The sequence below is a fragment of the Hylobates moloch genome, unplaced genomic scaffold (assembly GCF_009828535.3).
Source record: "Hylobates moloch isolate HMO894 unplaced genomic scaffold, HMol_V3 SCAFFOLD_10, whole genome shotgun sequence".
Lineage (NCBI taxonomy): Eukaryota > Metazoa > Chordata > Mammalia > Primates > Hylobatidae > Hylobates > Hylobates moloch.
The window spans coordinates 64,812,788-64,835,572 of record NW_026652285.1 but is presented as its reverse complement, the minus strand read 5'-3'; the positions used below and the strand labels follow the sequence as shown (position 1 = coordinate 64,835,572).

The 22,785-nt window shown below is 36.8% G+C and overlaps 2 protein-coding genes across 3 annotated transcripts in view; one reads left to right on the top strand and one right to left on the bottom strand.

Annotated features, from left to right (window-relative positions):
* Positions 1-22,785, bottom strand: part of CENPP (centromere protein P) — a 294,971-nt gene that overhangs the window by 204,976 nt on the left and 67,210 nt on the right. The window lies entirely within an intron of this gene.
* Positions 344-21,918, top strand: OGN (osteoglycin). 2 transcript variants are annotated; one of them, XM_058444755.1, is made up of 7 exons: positions 344-523; positions 1,624-1,791; positions 3,835-3,928; positions 12,080-12,238; positions 15,129-15,331; positions 18,881-18,976; positions 19,389-21,210. In XM_058444755.1, exons 1-7 carry the CDS (start codon positions 344-346, stop codon positions 19,557-19,559), a joined length of 1,071 nt encoding a protein of 356 aa, XP_058300738.1. In that variant the 3' UTR covers positions 19,560-21,210. The 2 variants fall into 2 exon arrangements, with proteins under 2 accessions (XP_058300738.1, XP_032020418.1); XM_032164527.2 differs by having other exon boundaries at positions 397-523; positions 1,543-1,791; positions 19,389-21,918.

Below are 22,785 nucleotides of genomic sequence, written 5' to 3'. Positions count from 1 at the left end.
AAATATATATTATACTGGCTATATATTAATTATGGTATTAGGGCAGTATTTTTAATCCTCATAAAATTAACAACATGGACTATGTTTTCATTTGGTGTTCTATTTCATTCAAAAAGCAGATTGTTTAATCTCCTGGGAAATCACCAAAATGAAAAGGATGACTTTATAACTGTATCATTTTTCATAAACTAATATTCACCAAAACATGAATGTTTATTACACAGTAATAAAATGACACAAGTTTATAGTCAATTAGTTGAAGCAGACTGAGCGTAGCAGTTACAACAAATATCTTAAGCACAGTTCTCTAGTACAACACACTGCATTTCACCCTAGAGAAAGAATGCTGGCAAAGATCTCTACCACATGGAAACTGTTCTTAAAGCTGCTGGGCCCTGAAATTTTACTCAGCAGTTTGAAATCAAGCCATAGCTTTTCTCATTCACCCTTCCACTTGGGGCTAATGCACAGACATGAACATCTATTGAGGAAAACCACAAAAAACTTCAAAACAGCTACAACGGTAGGCTTACTTTTCATATATTATTTTAAATATTGTTTGTTAAAGTGCGACTGACTCATCTAATAGTCTTAATAAATGTAAAGGCCATCTCTGGTTTAAGTTTCAGTTACCTCAAACAATTAATTTTTAAGAAGTATTTATGTATATCATCGCATAAATTTAACATCCATGCAGGCAAGAATAGGGTGCTGCAAAAGTCATAAATCCATTATATTCTTCATTTTCAACCTCTGGATTTTTGACAAACTGGCATCTATAATGCAGCATCAGCAACTCTGAGTGATTCTGTTTGAAGTTACTTAAGAAAAAGTCTGAAATGTGTACCCACCAGAGAAAATCCATTGATGAGCCTAAAGGAATCCTTTCTATTACATTCCTCAAAGTTCTTTGATTAAAGTTCGGTATTTCCTCCAGCCTGCAATACTATTCTTTCAGTTTTCATAGTTTAAATTAAAAATACAATACTATTAACTAAAAATTGTGATCACCTATTAAAATTACAAAACTAAGAAAATTAAAAACTTATGGCTTTTCCTATATTCTGTACCACTTAAAGGTGTTAATGACTACTTTTCATAATGTTAAATTCAAGTTTTAAAACTTTTCTTGGAACCTGTTTCTGTTCATACCAATATAAATCAAGAGTTCTTATAAAGTAGCTCAGTGGAAATATGATATTTTTAACTCACATGAGACAGGATCTTGGGACTTTATTTTAACTATTTATACTACAGGTATCCTAAGAATATTTCAATTAAATATTAGTATGTCTGTTGAAGGCACTTAATTATTAAGAAACTTAAAATTATCAATCTTTCTTGAATTTCTGATAGAGAAGAAGTAAAACTATTTTCCAAAACTATTTTTCAGAATGTTCACTGATACGTAAAAACTGCTAGCATCTAATTAAAGATCACTAAGGGTTAAATACTGTTCTCTGGCCCTTACTGTGCACACCCTGCCAAAACATCCTCTAAGCTTTTAAATATTGCTTCGATGGTCTGAATTTTTATTTCCAGGGAAAAAGAGAGTTTTGTCCCACAGTCAGCAGACCACTAGTTTATTAACTTCCAGTCACCTTGATTTTTGCTAAAATGAAGACTCTGAAGTCTACACTTCTCCTGTTACTGTTTGTGCCTCTGATAAAGCCAGCACCACCAACTCAGCAGGACTCACGCATTATCTATGATTATGGAACAGATAATTTTGAAGAATCCATATTTAGCCAAGATTATGAGGATAAATACCTGGATGGAAAAAATATTAAGGTACTTTATTTCTACTTTAAATTTAGCTTCTAAAATACTGCCCATTTAAATGCATGTTTTTGTTTTTCCTGAATGTGTCTGATAAGGTAAGGGGAAGGGAAAAATCACTTTAAATGATTCAAACAAATTCATAATAATTGTCCCTAAGATTATATTTTAAGAATATGTATGCTTTTCAAATTAATAAATGGTACCTATGGTAACCAAACAGTATCTATAGTAACCAAAAAATAAAACTTAAAGAAAACTAGACTTTAAGATGATCCCTGACCAGTTGCAATTTATATATTAAGTAATATTACACAATGCCCCATACTTGCAATGTTGTGTTGCCTCAAAAATAAATTAGCAGAAATGTGTATTTGGAGAAATAAAGATGAATTATCAGCTTAAGGTTATTATTATAGAAAACAATTTTAAGAAAATAAATAGAAGAGTACTGGTTATTTTGATATCAATAGCATTCCACAATAATTTATATACGCCATCTACATACAGTACCAAAAACCTACTCAATATAGGACTTTCTTTTTAAATCAATTTTAACAGTTTAGACCCTCTATCAATTGGTACCAAGTAACTGTAACTGTCATTGAGTTAACACTGCAAGGGTGACGTTATACCACATCATTCATTCCCCACCTTTATGGGCAAAGTAATTACTTGTGGTTTTCTTGGCACACAGAAATGAATGCTGGGTAAGGAAAAAGTTAACACAGCACATAAGTATCTGTTGCGCACTATGTATGATAATACACATACACATACATACTGGAAAATGAGAAATTCAGCCAAATATATAACAATACTGATTGTTTCAGAAGTTCTTCTCCACTATAAATTGGAGGATAAAGACTTATAAGATTGACCAGTTACAATTGCTACTTTCTCTTTTCTTTTTTGCAGGGGTACACGATGAGCAAATGTTAACACAACAGTTTCTTTCTTTCAGTTAATGCTTTTAATATGATAGCATTATTTTTGCCCATCACTAAGACACAAAGGATAGGTATTACTAATTATAGCTTCAAGTTAAAGAAAAAAAAAGTCCCATCATAACATAGGCTCACTTGGATGATTTGAATCTATTAAAAACACTTTCAAGATTCCCTGATCCCTAAAGAGTTTAGAGATGATTTTTCTCTTTACAGGGCTTTAGAAGTTTCTCTATCTTAATATAAATGCAGGGTCTAAGATATTTGTGGAGTGGAGTAGAATTCAACAGGACTTGATGTGCAAACACACAGTAGAGGGAGGAAGTTCAACCACCACACAGATGGGATAATGAAGGTGAAGGGCAGAGTCAGGAGTCAAGACCGAGACTAAAATGGAGCATGCTTACAAAGGACAGAAAGAATAGGACATCACACAATACATTGTAATCTAATGGCAGAAAACGTACTCTCCAAGAACAGGAAAGACAGGATCTAAATTATATCTACTCCAATTTCCCCAGAATTAATGGCCTACACCAGTGGCCCGAGCAGGGTAGGTAAGGTAAGCTGGAATAAAAGGGCTCCAAGAGCCAGGGCTTAATGGAAGGATATAGGTAATTAAAGGGTCACCCCAAGAAGAGACCTAAAGACCTTAATCAGTAGTTTATACTTGTGACATGGCTGGAGCTCTAGTCTTACTCAAAATGGTAGAATCTGAATGAGAAACTCAGTTCAGACAAGACTCCTGAGGAATAGTTTCACCTCAGAAAAACTTTCATTCCAATTCAGGGAATTCTCACCTAGCTTTCATTTGGAATTTCAGGATGTTCAACATTTATTAAGCACTGAGTATAGCTACTGGCGATATAAAAATAAAAACACCCAGTTCTTTTACTCAAGGAGCTCATAGTCTAGAATAAAAACAAGCTAAAAAAATACTTACATTGTAATTTAATAGATGATAAAATGGAAATATGTATGAAAGCCTAATGGAGCAAAAAAGAAATGCCACTAATTGTAACTACGAGAAGGTGTCTGTGATCCCTCTGTTTTACAGTCAAACACAGACTTAATGAAGTTAGGTAACAAACTTTTATTTTTCCAATAGGAAAAAGAAACTGTGATAATACCCAATGAGAAAAGTCTTCAATTACAAAAAGATGAGGCAATAACACCATTACCTCCCAAGAAAGAAAATGATGGTAAGTATCATCTAAATATTTTTTTAAATGGATCTTTTAAAAATAGCTATAATGGACTTTATTCCTTGTGGTAATCAAAAACTGACTCAAGATACAGTAAATACAAACAGTGGAATTTTATTTCCAATGATAAAATCAAACAGGTATACTGGGAGTGCATGCCATTTGCCATCCCACATTATGAGTGAGAAATGTGGAGCAAGAACTTGTGAGAACAACCAAAGCTTAGGCAAGCTTAGCCTCCACAAAGTGTGGTTTCTGTCCATATAAAATCTATTTGAGAAATACTTAAACACGTATTATTTGCAAAATACAATGTACTGCCTCAGTATACGGTAAATATAATTATTGCCTTTAAGAAACTCACAGAACAGAAACACACATATACATCAATAATTATCACGTACATTTCAATTAAAACAGAAAACTTGTCATGAAATAACAAATTACAAGTCCTACTTAATAATTCCTGCGTACTTGGTTTACTCTTACTTTATCACAGAACATTATTTCACATGAAAACATGACAAAAACCACATATTAATTTCTATATTTCTACAATAAAATAAAAATGAACCATAACAGAAAATAAAGCTTAAAAAACAAGAAGTATGATAGTAAAAATAGATTTGAATAAATTTAAAGACATCCCAGGCTGGGTGTGGTGGCTCACGCCTGTAATCCCAGTACTTTGGGAGGCTGAGGTGGGTAGATCACGAGGTCAGGAGTTCAAGACCAGCCTGGTCAAGATGGTGAAACCCTGTCTCTACTAAAAACATAAAAAATTAGCCAGGCGTGGTGGCAGGTGCCTGTAATCCCAGCTACTCGGGAAGCTGAAGCAGAGAATTGCTTGAACCCGGGAGGTGGAGGTTGCGGTGAGCCGAGGTCATGCCACTGCACTCCAGCCTGGGCGACAGAGCGAGACTGCCTCAAAAAAAAAAAAAAAAAACCCAAAAACCAAAAAACAAAAGACATCCCTTGTTCTTGGATGGAATGACTCAAAATCATAAAGATGTCAGTTCTTTCTAAATTTATAAATTTTAAACAATCCAACTAAAATTACCAATAAATTTTCTTTATAAAGCTGGAAAAACAGATTCTAGAATTCATACGGAACAACATATAACAAATAACAAGGGAAACAGTGAACAATAACAAGTATATGTAGGAATCAGATGTACTACACATTAAAATATATTATAAAACTCTGTACTTTAAAAAGTGTGATACTGGTATATGAATAGACAAAAAGATCAATGAAATAGAATAGAAAATCCAGAAACAGACAAAAATACACATGAAAATTTAGTACATACTAAAGGTACCAACCCAAATCACTGAAGCAAAAATGGTCTTTTTAAAAAATGGTGCTGGGAGAAATAGCCATTTGAAGAGGGGTACATTTAGGTCCATACCTTACACAAAAAATAAACTCCAAATAGATTAGCAATCTGAATGTATAAAATGAAATCATACAAGTACTAGAAAAGAATCTGGGTGCCGGGTGCCTCAAAATCCAGAGACAACAATAGAAAAGAACAAAAAATTTGACCCTAAAAATACCTGTGGCAATTAAAAACTGGGAAAAATATTTGTAACATATACTACAGATAAATAATATCACTAGATAAAGAGCTAACAGATAATATAACTAAAAATAAACAACTAGTAACTCTAATTTATAAAGCATTCTTAAAAATCGAGGAAAAGAGATTAACCAAAAATCCACTGGAAAAATGACAGTTCACAAGATGATTTAAATGATTTGACCCAAATAAATGTTCAATCTCACACAGAGACATATAAATTAAAATTACATTGAGATACCATTTTTAACCTATCTGATTGAAAAACATTGAAGTATGACAACACATTAATATATTCCATGAGCAAGGCTATGGGGTGAGACACTCATACACGGCAGCAGGAAGGCAAATCAACACAATGCTTTTGGACAGGAACTTGGCAATATCTAACAAAATAAAAAATGCATTTACTTTTTGACATAAGAACCAACTTTGAGGATCTTTTTTTTTTGAGACAGAGTCTCGCTCTCAGGCTGGGGTGCAGCAGTACAATCTTGGCTCACTGCAACCTCTGCCATTTGGGCTCAAGCAATTCTCCTGCCTCAGCCTCCCAAGTAGCTGGGATTACAGGCACACGCCACCACGCCAGGCTAATTTTTGTATTTTTAGTAGAGACAGGTTTCACCATGTTGGTCAGGCTAGTCTTGAACTCCTGACCTCAAGTGCCTCGGCCTCCCAAAGTGCTGGTATTACAGGCGTGAGCCACCGATCCCAGCCAACTTTGAGAAATTTACCTTGATGATGTACTCCAAAATAAAATACAAATGCAAAATCACTAAAGCATTGCATGCAATTGCAAAATATCAGAAATAATTTAACTGCCCAAACACTGAAGAGTAGTTGAATAAACAATGGTAAATCCAACAGAAGAGAATACTACGCAGTTGTAAAAATGAATGAGGAAGATCTCTAAGAACTAACATGGAGTGATTTCCAGGATACAGTGGAAAAAAAACCAAAGTGCAAAAGAATATCTATAATATGCTGTCTTTCATGTAAGAAAGAAAAGGATAGAAGAAAATGTATATGTATCTGCTTATTTCTGTGAAAATAAATACAGGCTAAAAAGAAATTGGGGGAGGGGGATGGCAGTTCCTGCGTATACACTTTTTAATGTAGATTTAATTTTTAGAACAATGCTGTTTCGTATAGTCAAAAAACCAAATACGTATATAAATGAAATCAACAAGAATAAGGTAAAAAGAATCCAAATTGGAATACAAACATAAAAACATAAACTTAATTGTACTTCAAATTAATAACTCACCAAAGGAAGAAAAAACTCTAATTTAAGTAACTGTTAAACACAGCATTTTCCTATATACCTTCAGGCTAAGGACAAAAAAGAACTACAAACAAATATGAAGTTCCAGTGAGTAGGTTTGTTATGCACAGTGTTATGACTTAGCAATATTGGAACTACTTAATATGTGTGCCAGAACTAAGTAAATATACTGTAAATAATGAGAGCCAGGTTCCTCACTGTCAGAGAAACATTACAAATATGGAAAGGTGGAAGGCTAGAAAGAACACTGTGGAGTTGGTTTGGAATAGAACATATTAGTATTAACTCAGGGTTTGTGTATATAAAGAGATACAGAAATATAGAAATGTTTATCTCTGTTTATCTCTGTGTGTGTATGTATACATATGAGTATATGGTATACATATGCATGTATATATGTTTATATCCATATATGTTGCATGTATGTGTATTATCTGTGGAGAAAGAGACAAATAAACACACACATTTATCTCCTAGCTCTCTCTGCTGAAAGAGCCTAGAAGCAACGTGATCTCAATGGCAATGAGCACACCCAGCATCTACATCTTGGTTTCTAATACCATTCTCCACTAAAATAAACCAATGCTGGCCAGGTGTGGTGACTCATGCCTGTAATATCAGCACTTTGGGAGGCCGAGGCGGGTGGACCACCTGAAATTACAAATTTGAGACAAGCCTGGCCAACATGGTGAAACCCCGTCTCTACTAAAAATACAAAAAACATAGCTGGGCTTGGTGGCACACGTCTGTAATCCCAGCTACTTGGGAGGCTGAGGCAGGAGCATCACTTGGACTCAGAAGGCAGAGTTGCAGTGAGACAAGATGGCACCACTGCACTCTAGCCTGGGTGACAGGGTGAGACTCTGTCTCAAAAACAAATTAACAAACCAAAAAAAACCCCAGTGCTTTCTGAAGAGATAGCTGATTTCAGGGTTGGGGCAGGAAAAACGCAAGGTTAGTTTGGGACATCTTGCTGTGTTAGAAAATAAGGAAGTTCTCAAAGAATAATGGGGGAATTTTGTTTTTTTTTTGACAGGTTCTCGCTCTGTTACCCACGCTAGAGTATAGTGGCATGATCATGGCTCACTGCAGTCTTGACCTCCTGGGCTCCAGCAATCCCCCTGCCTCAGCGTCCCAAGTAGTTGGGACTACATGAACGTGCCACCACACCTGGCTAATTTTTGTATTTTTTTGTAGAGATGGGGTTTCACCACGTTGCCCGGGTTGGTCTCAAACTCCTAGACTCAAATGATCCACCCGCCTCAGCCTCTAAAAGTGCTGAGATTACATACGTGAGCCACTGCACCCAGTCTCCTGACAAAATGTTTTTAAATCCATCAAAATATATGAAAGAAATAGATATAAAAGATGTTTACGGGAAAGCCGAGGTGAGAGGACTGCTTAACCTCAGGAGTTTGAGACCAGCTTGGGCAACATAGTGACACTACGTCTCTACAAAAAATTTAACTAAGAAAAAGCCAGGTGTGGTGGCACAAACCTGTAGTCCCAGTTACTTGAGAGGCTGAGGCAGGAGGATTGCTTGAGCCCAGGAGGTCGAGGTTTGCAGTGAACCATGATCATGTGACTGTACCCCACCCTGGGTGACAGTGTGAGATCTTGTCTCAAAAAAAAAAAATAAAGGTATGTAAGACCTGTACACTGAAATCTAAATAATGCTGTTAAGAGAAATTGAAGAAGACCTATATATAAGGAGAAATGTATTATGTTCAAGGTCTATAAGACTCAATATCATTAAGATGTCAGTTTTCCCCAAATTTAGAGATTCAACACAATCCCAATCAAAATCCTAATAGGTTTTTTTCATTTAATTAACAAGCTGATTCTAAAATATATATAAAAATATAAAGGACCTAGAATAGTCTAAACAACATTGAAGAACAACAAAGTTGCAGGATTTACACTAACAAGGCTATTATAAAGGTACAGGAATCAAGACACTGCAGTATTGGCATAAAAATGTTAAAGTGGGGCCGGGCGCGGTGGCTCACGCTTGTAATCCCAGCACTTTGGGAGGCCGAGGCGGGCGGATCACGAGGTCAGGAGATCGAGACCACGGTGAAACCCCGTCTCTACTAAAAATACAAAAAAAATTAGCCAGGCGTGGTGGCGGGCACCTGTAGTCCCAGCTACTCGGAGAGGCTGAGGCAGGAGAATGGCGTGAACCCGGGAGGCGGAGGTTGCAGTGAGCCGAGATCGCGCCACTGCACTCCAGCCTGGGCGACAGAGCAAGACTCCGTCTCAAAAAAAAAAAAAAAAAAAATGTTAAAGTGGGTCAATAGAACAAAATAAAATCCAGAAACAGGCTAACATGAAGTAACCAACTAGTTCTTGACAATGTGACAACACAATTCAATGGGGAAAGAATAATCCTTTTAAAAAACGGTGCTGAAAGAACCAGACAACTGTAGGAAAAATTTTCAAAAAAGAATCTTAACCCTTCCTGGCACCATATATAAAAATTAGCCCAAAGTATACCCCATACCTAAAGGTTAAGATCTTAAACTATACAACTTCTAGAAGAAAACAAAGTGTCGAATCTTGGCGGTCAGCAAACATTTCTTAAATACAACACAGAAACCATGAATTATCAAGGAACCAACTGTTCTTCATTAAAATTTAAAATGTTTCATTTCCAAAAGGAAAACTAGTAAGAGGAAAAAAAAAAAGACAAGTCATCAAAGAAAATATATGGATGCCAAACGATCACATGAAAAGATGCTAACATCATTAGTTATCAGAGAATGCAAATTAAAACACAATGAGATACTATAACATGCCCTACATTTCAATTGCTAAAATTAAAAAGACTGACCATACCAAATGTTGGCAAGGATGTGGAGCAGCTGGAACTCTCATATGCTGCTGGTAGGAATGTAAAATGGCACAGTCCTTTGGAAAACAGTTTGACACTTTCTTCAAAAGATAAAGCATACATTTATAATAATAACACCCAGCCATTCCACTCCTTAGGTACTTACCCAAGAGAAATGAGAGCATTAAGTCCACATAAACTTACACATAAATTTCTTTGAAATAGTGAAAACCTGGAAACAACCCAATGTCCATATGAAATGACAATGTAAATAGTATATATTGAGACAATTGAATACTACTGAGTAATAAAGAAGAATGAACTACTGATAAAGATTGAAAATCAAAACAATAATGCTGAGCAAAAGAAGCCAGAAAAGGGAGTAGATACTACATGATTCTTTAAATATAAAATTCTCCTAAATGCAAACTAATGTATACTGACCAAAAGCAGGTCAGCCATTGCTTGAGGACAAGAGTGGGAGGGAGAGATTACCAAAGGGCAGGAGAAAACTTTTTGGAGTGACAGGTATGTTAATTAACTCACTTGAAGTGAACGTTTCATGGGGGTATACATATGTAAAAATCCTATATGTTGTACGATTTAAATACGTGCAATTAATTGTAAGTCAACTAACCACAAAAAGCTGTAGCAGGAAAAAAAAGCTTGAGAGGGCACTCACTGCCTAATCTGTGACAATTTGATTATTAAAATAAACACGGATTATGACTCATGGGACACAATTCATATTGATATGAAAATATCAATTAAAATTTCAAAAAATAGGCCAGGCGTTGTGGCTCACACCTCTAATCTTAGCACTTTGGGAGGCCGAGGTGGGCAGATCACCTGAGGTCAGGAGTTCAAAAGCAGCCTGGCCAACATGGTGAAACCCAGTCTCTACTAAAAATACAAAAAAATTAGCCGGGCATGGTGGCACATGCCTGTAATCCTGGATACTTGGGAGGCTGAGGCAGGAGAATTGCTTGAACCCGGGAGGTGGAGACTGCAGTGAACCGAGATTGCACCACTGCACTCCAACCCGGGTGACAAAGCGAGACTTCATCCCAAAAAAAAGAAAAAAATAATAAAATTTGACATGTTTATTTAATATATTTAAAATATATCAAAATAGGTCAGGTGTGGTGGCTCACGTCTGTAATCCCAGCATTTTGGGAGACCGAGGCAGGCAGATCACTTGAGGTCATGTTCGAGACCAGCCTGGCCAACATGGTGAAACCTTGTCTATCCTAAAAATTAAAAAAAAAAAAAAAAGCCATGTGTGGTGGCATACGCCAGTAATCCCAGCTACTCAGGAGGCTGAGGCAAAGGAATCGCTTGAACTGGGGAGGTGGAGGTTGCCATGAGCCAAGATCACACCACCACACTCCAGCCTGAGCAACAGGGCAAGGCTCTGTCTCAAAAATAAGTAAGTAAATAAATAATAAAATATATCAAAATATATAAAACAAGTTCATATTGATATAAAAAATAAGAAAAGAGTGCTAACTAACAACTGTAGAAGGAATGATGGAATTAGAAAATCACTATTTGGTTAGTCACAAATGATTCAAGTAAGAATCATCAATGGATGCTAAAACTAGTATATGAAAGTACAATGTCACACCAGACATTTAGATTCTCAAAGTACTTCTCCAGAATTACTTATTAGTTATGAAGTGAAAAACATTAACTTTACTCAGTGAGAAACATGGCGCATACTACTTGAACCAAGTGACCAAAGATATTATCAGGAATGGGATAAACAGATATCATGTGCTTTTGGACACACAGCACTGAGGATCCATGGTACTCCTGCCAAAAATGAGAAACCTCTGCCAACTGAAAGGCATTCTGCAGAATAAATGCCCTGAAAAATAAAACTAAACAAACAAACAAAAAAAGCTCTACACTTTTCAAAAACAGGAAAAGGTATAAAAAACAAAGACTAAGGAATGTTCCCAGAGGTATGACAAGTAAATGTAATAAATGACTTGGGGTGCTAAGGGATCCAAACAGTGCCTACGATTACTCTAATTTTCAAGTTAATGGCTTCCTTACTTAACTAGTGGTTACTAAAGTCTAGCTACTGTCACCAATCTGAAATATGTTTCTCACACATCAAACTTAATAAATCAAGCTCATGTTTACCTTAACTCCTGCTTTGTAAATTTTTTTGGTTTTCAAATAAGGAAATGTAACTGTCAATCAATTCAACAATTAAGCAATCACCAGTAAAACAAAATAAAAAGAGATTCTCAAACAACATTCTGGTGAATTATCAAGCACAATATAGGTAACGAGTTACCATGACTATCTTTCTTATGATTCTGTAAAACATCTCTTCAAATTAGAAATAGCATTCATAATAGCAATAATTTTACTACTAGAGGCGAAATATTTTCGAGCTATTGTTCATATTTTTATGATTTTATTTCCCAATTTAGAAATGCCCACGTGTCTGCTCTGTGTTTGTTTAAGTGGCTCTGTATACTGTGAAGAAGTTGACATTGATGCTGTACCACCCTTGCCAAAGGAATCAGCCTATCTTTACGCACGATTCAACAAAATTAAAAAGCTGACTGCCAAAGATTTTGCAGACATACGTAAGTTAAGCTGAAATATGATATTAGTATTAACTCGTATTAGTATTTAACTCATATAAACACAAGTTTCTATACAGTTGCTGCCTATCACATATAGGTTTGTCACTTGAAGTACATAAATATCTAACATGTTTCACGAAAGTCCATTCATTTGTTGGTGAATCATCTTTCCACTTAGATCCTGTGATCTTTCTTTACTGGTGACTTCACTGTCCATGATGACAGCCCATCTAACATATAGGCAACTGTATCTTCTCAACTCCGATACTTCAAGATCCCTTGCTTCAGACACTGAGCAACACCAATATAACTGGGATGCTTCTCCAACCACAATGTTTTATTTTCTACCTGCACTATAAAAACACAGAAACTGCTTTTTCTTACTTTAACTAATGGCTCTTAAACCTGGCTGCATATTAAAAATATCTTGGGAAGTGTTTTGTTTTTTTTTTCTCACCCCCCCCACCCCCCCACCCCGAGATGGAGTCTTGCTCTGTCGCCCAGGCTGGAGTATAGTGGCGTGATCTTGGCTCACTGCAACCTCTGTCTCCCAGGTTTAAGTGGTTCTCCTGTCTCGGCCTCTCAAGTAGCTGAGGTGCGCGCCACCACACCTGGCTAATATTTGTATTTTTAGTAGAGACGGGGTTTCACCATGTTGGCCAGGCTGGTCTCGAACTCCTGACCTTGTGATCTGCCCGCCTCGGCCTCCCAAAGTGCTGGGATTACAGGCGTGAGCCACCGTACCCAGCAGGGAAGTATTTTTTAAATACTGATACTAGGTCCTACCTCCCAGGGGTTGTAATTCAGATCTGGGGTAGGGCCCAAGCAACATCATTAAAAACAAACTCCTTGGATGATTCTAATATGGAAATAGTGTTGAGAACAGTGGTATTTAATTCCTTACCAGTCATTATCAATCTTGAACTTCTAGCAAACCTTAACTCAATTAGAGTGTTGCCATAAGCACATCAGAATCCTCCATTTCTGCAGTACCAAATCCCATTCCTAGATCACTAATTTCTTGTCAGTTTTGTAGACTCCTAATATTGTCAAGGGTTCTGAAAAAAATCATACCAAGAAATGCATACTGGCCCCACTACACATTTATGAGATTAACCATAACCAGATTCATGCTGCCACTGATAGCTCCCAAATGTGGATTGAAGTATAGTTGATCCTTGTTATTTGTGGACTCCATATTTGTGAATACCCACTTGCTAAAATTTATTTATAACCCCAAAATTAATACACATGGTGCTTTCATGGTCATTCTCAGACATGCTCAGAGTGGCAAAAAATTTGAATTACTTGACATGCACATTCCCATCTGAGTTGAACAAGGTAACACTGTCTTCTGGTTCCAGTTCTCATACTGTAAATAAATGCCCTGTTCACAGTCCATTTAATGACATGTTTTTCACATTTTTGTGCTTTGTGTTTATGATTTTGCTGTTTATTGATTTTTGGTTTTTTTGGGTTTTATTTGAGACAGGGTCTCGCTCTGTCACCCAGGCTGAAGTGCAGTGGTATGATCTCGGCTCACTGCAGCCTCTGCCTCCTGGGTTCAAGGGATTCTTGTCCCTCAGTCTCCCGAGTAGCTGAGACTACAGGCATGTGCCACCACACCTGGTTACTTTTTTTTTTATTGTAATTTAACTTAATTTAATTTATTTATTTTTTGAGATGGAGTCTTACTCTATTGCCCAGGCTGGAGTGCAGTGGCGCGATCTCGGCTCACTGCAAGCTCTGCCTCCCAGGTTCACGCCATTCTCCTGCCTCAGCCTCCCGAGTAGCTGGAACTACAGGCGTCCGCCACCACGCCCAGCTAGTTTTTTTTCTTTTTTTTTTTGTATTTTTAGTAGAGACAGGGTTTCACTGTGTTAGCCAGGATGGTCTTGATCTCCTGACCTTGTGATCTGCCCACCTCGGCCTTCCAAAGTGCTGGGATTACAGGTGTGAGCCACCGCACCTGGCCTGATTTTGCTGTTTAACATGACCCAACACATGGTGCTGAAGTGACATCTAACATCCCCAAGCACAAAAAGACTGTGACATGCCTACAGGGAAAATATGTTAGATAAGGTTTGTTCAGGCATGAGTTATAGTGCAATATTAATGATTCAACAACATATATTAAGACAAGTGTCCTTAAGCAAAAACACATAAAGTTATGTACTAATAGTTGATGGAAATGTGTGACCAGAGGCTCACAGGAACATAACCCTGTATTTCTCCTAGGAATAATGGTTCAGTATTTACGAATTCAGCACTTGTGGTAATTTTATAGAACATGATTCCTGTGAATAAGAAGCAATTGTATTTCCTAATTATCCCAGATATAAGTGATGCACATGCAAGTACGCGCGCGCGCACACACACACACACACACTGAATTTCTCTCTCAATCTGTGTCACTCTAACAAATCAGGGAACATCTTTGTCTTTGTTGTTGTTAAGTGGTAAGGCATAGAGAGATTAAGATAACATACTCAGAATCACAACGCAACATGCCAGCAAAAAAGTCAAAAAATATTACATGATTCCAATCAAATGTAATGCTTCCTTTCCATGATTTGGAACAAGAATTTCTTTCAAACTGCCTGACCATCCTGAGGAATTTGAACAGAGAAAGATGAAAAGACTCGATTAACTTTAAGATCACTTTCAAACCTGAGATTCTAGGACTCCAGTCAGAAAGGGAATCAATTTCAGGCACAAAGAGGTGTTCAGTGATCATTGCACAAAACTTTACTGGGCTATGAATTGTAGACAGTCTATCAGGCACTAAAAATGAAAGATGCTTGAGTGATCTGTTAAACAAATGCTTTTCTTCAGTCCATACAATAAGAATTTTACTTATGTAGTTGTTTTTTATATTTTTTCCCTCTAGCTAACTTAAGAAGACTCGATTTTACAGGAAATTTGATAGAAGATATAGAAGATGGTACTTTTTCAAAACTTTCTCTGTTAGAAGAACTTTCACTTGCTGAAAATCAACTACTAAAACTTCCAGTTCTTCCTCCCAAGCTCACTTTATTTAATGCAAAATACAACAAAATCAAGAGTAGGGGAATCAAAGCAAACGCATTCAAAGTAAGTATTTTATAGTAAAACTAAGCATAGTATGAGTGATAAGATGATAGATAAAAGAGAAACTTTGGTCTAGAATTGTATTTTGATTACACTTAAAAACTATTTTGATTTAATAAATGAAGACATTATTTACATAATAAATAACCATCCTATTAGGCTCATTCAGCCTATCTTATACCCATATCTCAGTTAAAATACATAATCTTTATTTTATTTCATGGGACTATTTTGTTTCTCATTATTTCACTTGTTCACACAGCAAATATTTATTTAGGCAGACATGGTTGGCCCTCTCATGGCACTTACAGTCTACGAAAGCTCAAAATGGGACATTTCCTGTGTTTCTTTTTCCTTACAATGTTAGCAAATTATAAATACCACAAAAAAAAGATCCAAAAGTAAATACTGAATTTAACTTTTAATATTTAAAAATATTAGACTGAAATTCTATAGGGAGATTTTCCTTTGAATTTCATGAAAGCATGTAATATAAAATTTTATATGTAGTAAGAATTAAATACATTTCTTAACAATTCAAGCAAATATTCTGTAGGAAAAAGGGAAAGTAATCTACTTCAGTTTAGGTAGACAATTTGTCTCAAAATGCATGGTCTACAGAAGTAATCACTTTAGCCCAGGATTTCCATAGCTCTGATATAATCATTCCCCAGATAAAATGATGATCATGCCACTGCTGGTAACAGACATAATCTCCTTCAAAAGGCAAGGTTTCTTGCTTCTAAAGGTACCTTTGGAAACTATCAAATATTCATTATCATAAAGTTTATGATAATCGCACACAGGTAAATTCTGTCAAAAAATGTACAATCTGTTAGAAAGTGTAGAAATAGTCCATTTTTTCATTTTTCATTACAATTAAGGCATCTTTTTTCAACTTTAAGGGACATTTTAAAGTTACATCAGAGTTCATCTGATGTTTCTTACAAGGAACTCAGAAGTTAAGAGACTCTTAGACAACTTTTTAAAAGCAGATACACCTGTTTTTTGTTTTTTGTTTTTTGAGATGGAGTCTTGCTCTGTCACCCAGGCTGGAGTGCAGTGGCGCAATCTTGGCTTACTGCAACCTCCGCCTCCCAGGTTCAAGCAATTCTCCTGCCTCAGCCTCCCAAATAGCTGGGACTACAGGCACACACCACCACGCCTGGCTAATTTCTGTACTTTTAGTAGAGACGGGCATTGGCCAGGCTGGTCTCGAAATCCTGACCTCAGGTGATCTGCCCACCTCGGCCTCCCAAAGGGCTAGGATTACAGGCGTGAGCCACCATGCCTGGCCTTTTTTTTGTTTTAAAGTTGTAATTTGAAAACATTAATTTGAGTTGGTCACTCTTTGAATAACAGACATGTTAAAGACCTATAAAAGCTGATCAGGACAGGTTCAGTGGCTCACGCCTATAATCCCAGCACTTTAGGAGGCTGAGGCAGGCGAATCACTTGAGGTCAGGAGGTCAGGACCAGCCTGGCCAACGTGGTGAAACTCCGTCTCTACTAAAAATACAAAAATTAGCTAGGCGTGGTGATGGGCGTCTGTAGTCCCAGCTGCTCGGGAGGCTGAGGCACGAGAATCGCTTGAACCTGGGAGGCAGAGGTTGCAGTGAGCGGCTGAGATTGCACCACTGCACTCCAACCTGGGCCACAGAGCAAGACTCAGTTTCCAAAAAAAAAAAAAAAGGAGCTGATCAACATTTCACAAAAAGAACATTTGAATATTCTGGGGTTTAGACAGGAATTACAGAAGGGATTTATGACAAGTCAGTATGAAAATAATAAACTCAGCCAGGCGCAGTGGCTCATGCCTGTAATCCTAGGGGATTTGGGAGGCTGAGGCAGGCGGATTGCCTGAGCTCAGGAGTTCGAGACCAGCCAGGCAACATGGTAAAACCCTGTCTCTACTAAAATACAAAAAATTAGCTGGGCATGGTGGTGGGCACCTGTAGTCCCAGCTACTCGGGAGGCTGAGGCAGGAGAATTGCTTGAACCTGGGAGGCAGAGGTTGCAGTGAGCTGAGATCGTGCCACTGCACTACAGCCTGGGCAACAGAGCGAGACTCCATCTCTAAAAAAAAAAAAAGAAAAGAAAACAATAAACTCAGCTGCCCCGTAGCTTTGTTTAATGTCCTAAGCTGCTACAGTCACTAGTAGAATTAGGTTATTCTAACTCATGTAAATGAGACTCACTGGGAAGACAAGAGCTTGATGCCCATATGGTAGAAGGGTAGGGTGCTTAAGAAAGTATTAAAATAGCAACACAGAAAAGAATTAGCAAAATCTAGTACAGGATGCATATTGAAGAGTAAAAGAGTAATGTCAGGGGAAATTACAATTATACACAATAATGGGTTACTGATCATGAAGAAAAATCCAACATTAAGCCCTTAGGGAAAAAACCTGCACCAAGCTAACTGTTTACTAAACTACTTTGGGAAACATCTTGCTAAGCACACATTTTTTTTTTTTCTTGAGATGGAGTCTCGTTCTGTGGCCCAGGCTGGAGTGCAGTGGCACAATCTCGGCTCACTGCAACCTCCACCCCCTGGGTTCAAGCAATTCTCCTGCCTCACTCAGGCTCCCTAGTAGCTGGGATTATAGGCATGCACTACCACACCAGTTAATTTTTGTATTTTTAGTAGAAATGGGGGTTTCACCATGTTGGCCAGGCTGGTATCGAACTCCTGACCTCAAGTGATCCACCCGCATTGACCTCTCAAAGTACTGGGATTACAGGTGTGAGCCACCACGCCCAGCCAAGCACACACATTTCTTTCTTTTTTTTTTTTTTTTCTTTTTGAGATGAGTCTCGCTCTGTCGCCCAGGCTGTAGCACAGTGGTGCGATCTCAGCTCACTGCAAGCTCCGCCTCCTGGGTTCACAGCATTCCCCTGCCTCAGCCTCCTGAGTAGCTGGGACTACAGGCACCCACCACCACGCCTGTCTAATTTTTTGTATTTTTTTAGGCCGAGCACGGTGGCTCACACCTGTAATCCCAACACTTTGGGAGGCTGAGGCGGGCAGATCACGAGGTCAGGAGATCGATACCATCCTGGCTAACACGGTGAAACCCCGTCTCTACTAAAAAAATACAAGCACACACATTTCTAAGAAGTAACCACTTAGCTAGAAATTGGTGGAACTGAGATGGGAAACTCCAGAGGTACAGGAGAGGTTACGGCAGCACCAGGGTCAAAATTCAATCCCACGTAGGGACTCACCTCATTAGCTCCTATCAAACACAAAGAGTACCAGACGTTGGCATTACAGCTGGATATTCAGAGACCAGATGAATGGACAGAAACGTGGGGTATGCGGCAGAGCTCCGCTGGCCATCATAAAGGATCAAAATACACTACACTTGAAGTCAGAAAAAAAACCCAAACAAGAAACTATCATATGAACAATTGATACAATTGATGTATTTATATCAATATGCAAGTCGGTATGTATAGACATATACTCATATGCACATATATATTGCTTGAATCCTGTGAAAGAATGTACAGAACCTCAATAACGCTCAGACGAAATTTTCCTTACAGAAACTAAATAACCTCACCTTCCTCTACTTGGACCATAATGCCCTGGAATCCGTGCCTCTTAATTTACCAGAAAGTCTACGTGTAATTCATCTTCAGGTATGATGGTTCCTTTCACAATATCTGACTCTAATTACCTATGAGTCAAAATCTTGTGACTCACTGGGAACCTCACTTATTCACATACAAGTTTTGGTTAGATCACTGTAGTAGTGTGATAGCTAAATGCCTGCCTATCAAAAAGATTAATAACTAGGCTCATGAACTTTCTTCCCAGAAGTCCAGATTCCATCCAGAGCATAAAAAGTAGACCACCACAGTAGGTGTGAAGTCTGCTCTTGATTGTATTTGTCTCCAGGTGTACATTTGAGTATTTCCTAATTAATTTGACACAAGGATTTGAAGTGAGGGGGCACTCAGACCTCTGACTTAGGTTTCCTTTACCCATTATATAGCATATGTAAGGTTGATTTCAGATTTCTGAACAATTTTTTCCTCTTTTTTTTTTCAGTTTAACAACATAGCTTCAATTACAGATGACACATTCTGCAAGGCTAATGACACCAGTTACATCCGGGACCGCATTGAAGAGATACGCCTGGAGGGCAATCCAATCGTCCTGGGAAGGCATCCAAACAGTTTTATTTGCTTAAAAAGATTGCCGATAGGGTCGTACTTTTAACCTCTATCAGTACGACATATAAATGAAAGTACACCTACACTAATAGTCTGTCTCAACAATGTGTAAAGGAACTTAAGTATTGGTTTAATATTAACTTTGTATCCCATTTTGAAGGAATTTGATATTTTAAGCAAGGATGTTCAAAATCTTACATATAATAAGTAAAAAGTAAGACTGAATGTCTACGTTCGAAACAAAGTAATATGAAAATATTTAAACAGCATTACAAAATCCTAGTTTATACTAGACTACCATTTAAAAATCATGTTTTTATATAAATACCTAAATTTAAGATGCATTATTCCTATTACTAATGATGTAAGTAAGAGGATAAATCCAAGAAACTTTCAACTCTTTGTCTTTCCTGGCCTTTACTGGATCCCAAAAGCATTTAAGGTACATGTTCCAAAAACTTTGAAAAGCTAAATGTTTCCCATGATCGTTCATTCTTCTTTTATGATTCATACATTATTCCTTATAAAGTAAGAACTTTGTTTTCCTCCCATCAAGGCAGCTATTTTATTAAATTTTCACTTAGTCTGAGAAATAGCGGATAGTCTCATATTTAGGAAAACTTTCCAAATAAAATAAATGTTATTCTCTGATAAAGGGCTAATACAGAAATGTTCAAGTTATTTTACTTTCTGGTAATGTATTCAGTAAAATATTTTCTTTATCTAAATATTAACATTCTAAGTCTACCAAAAAAAGTTTTAAAGTCAAGCAGGCCAAAACCAATATGCTTATAAGAAATAATGAAAAGTTCATCCATTTCTGAGAGGATAACCATAAAGTTCTCTATGGCAAAGTCTTTCAAATATGAGATAACTGCAAAATATTTTCCTTTTATACTATAGAAATGAGAATCTCATCAATAAATTAGTTAAAACATAAGATGAAAACAGAATATTCTGTGGTGCTAGTGCACACTACCTTCCCACCCATACACATCCATGTTCACTGTAACAAACTGATTATTCACAATAAAGCTTCTGAGTAACACTTTCTGATTACTCATGATAAACTGACATGGCTAACTGCAAGAATCAAATCTTCTATCTGAGAGTAATAGTTTATGATGACTCAGTGCTGCCAGAGTAAAGTTTCTAAAATAACATTCCTCTCGCTTGTACTCTACTAAAAGTATTAGTCTACACATTACATTGAAGTTAAACACAAAATTATCAGTGTTTTAGAAACATGAGTCTGGACTGTGTAAATAAAAGTACAAACATTATTTCCACCATAAAGTATGTATTGAAATCAAGTTGTCTCTGTGTACAGAATACGTACTTATTCCCATTTTTAAGCATTTGCTTCTGTTTTGTTCCCTACCTAGAATGTCAGATGTTTTTTAATTATCTCCCCATTTGTCAAAGTTTACCTCAAGATAACATTTTTCATTAAAGCATCTGAGATCTAAGACCACAATTATTATTCTAACAATGATTATTAGCTCATTCACTTATTTTGATAACTAATGATCACAACTATTATACTACTTTCTCGTTATTTTGTGTGCATGCCTCATTTCCCTGACTTAAACCTCACTGAGAGCGCAAAATGCAGCTTTATACTTTATACTTTCAATTGCCTAGCACAATAGTGAGCACATTTGAATTGAATATACAATAAATATTGCAAAATAAAATCCATCTAAATAGAAGGGTTCTGTTTTATTTGGAAAAATTGAATCTTTAAACTATCATAATCTTGAATGCCTGTCATCTTTCTAGTTTTCAGAAAAATAATGTATTCCTATATTATTTTTATGATAAAACTTATGGAGCAAAACACCATAAAATAACTCTCAAATTAAGAAAAAATTCAAAAGTCAGTAGTTTTAGATAAGATAATGAGAAGGGAGAAAGAACATTGGTAAAAGGTATGAATTCCAGAATTAAAGAAATAATTTGGGGATTTCTAGATAAGAGGATATGAACATGCATACCTTACACCTTCATATACACAACCTTAAATCACAAATAAAACAAAATAAACAATACAAATTATACCACCAAGATCCAGAAGATATCAGACGAAATAATTAGAGAAAGTAAAAAATATGCTGTCTCCATTATATTCACAATGTTTCATTCTTGACACTAATAATTAAAGAGGCTTTAAATTTTTAAATAATTTACTTCTTACTAACATTCCTGAAAAAAACTAAAGACATACATAAATGGAAAGATGTCTTGTGTTTATGGATGGTAAGATTTAACGTTTTAAGACAACAATACTATCCAATATGATATGCAGACTGAACACAGTTGCCATCCAAATCTCAATGATGCATTCACCGAAATAAAATGGAACTTCAAGAGACCCCCAAATAAACAGAAGAATCTTGAAAATATGAATAAAGATAGAAGACTCACATTTCCTAACTTCAACATTTACAACAAAGATACAGTAATGAAAACAGTGTGTGGCTGGGCGCAATGGCTCACACCTGTAATCCCAGCACTTTGTGAGGCTGAGGCGGGTGGATCACTTGAGGTCAGGAGTTCGAGAGCAGCCTGGCCAACATAGTTAAACTCTGTCTCTACTAAAAATTCCAAAAAATTAGCCGGGTGTGGTGGCAGGTGCCTGTAATCCCAGCTACTGGGAGGCTGAGGCGGGAGAATCGCTTGACCAGGAGGCGGAGGTTGCAGTGAGCCGAGATCGCACCACTGCACTCCAGCCTAGGCGACAGAGCAAGACTCTGTCTAAAAACAAAAAAAGAAAACAGTGTGGTACTAGCATAAGTACAGACATATAGACGAATAGAATAAACTAAACAGCCCAGAAATAAACCCTTCCAAATAGGGTCAGATGCTTTTCAACAAAAGTACAAAGACCATTCAGTGGAGAACACCAGTCTCTTCAACAATGGTGCTGGGAAAACTGGATATTCATATACAAAAGAATGAAGTTGGACACCTACCTTATGTAATATTAAAAATCGAACTAAAAGACCTAAACTTAAGGGTTAAATTATAAAATTCTTAGAGAAAATATAGAGGAAAACCTTTATGACATTGAATTTGGCATGGAATTACTTGGATTTGTCACCAAAAACACAGGTAAAAAAGAAAAAATAGATAAACTGGTCTCCATCAAAATTTAACTTTTGGGAGAGATTTGTTGAAGGATACAAAATTACAGCTAGATAGGAGGAATAAGTTCTATATCATTGTAAGATGACTATAATTAACGATAATATATAGCTTCAAGTAGCTAG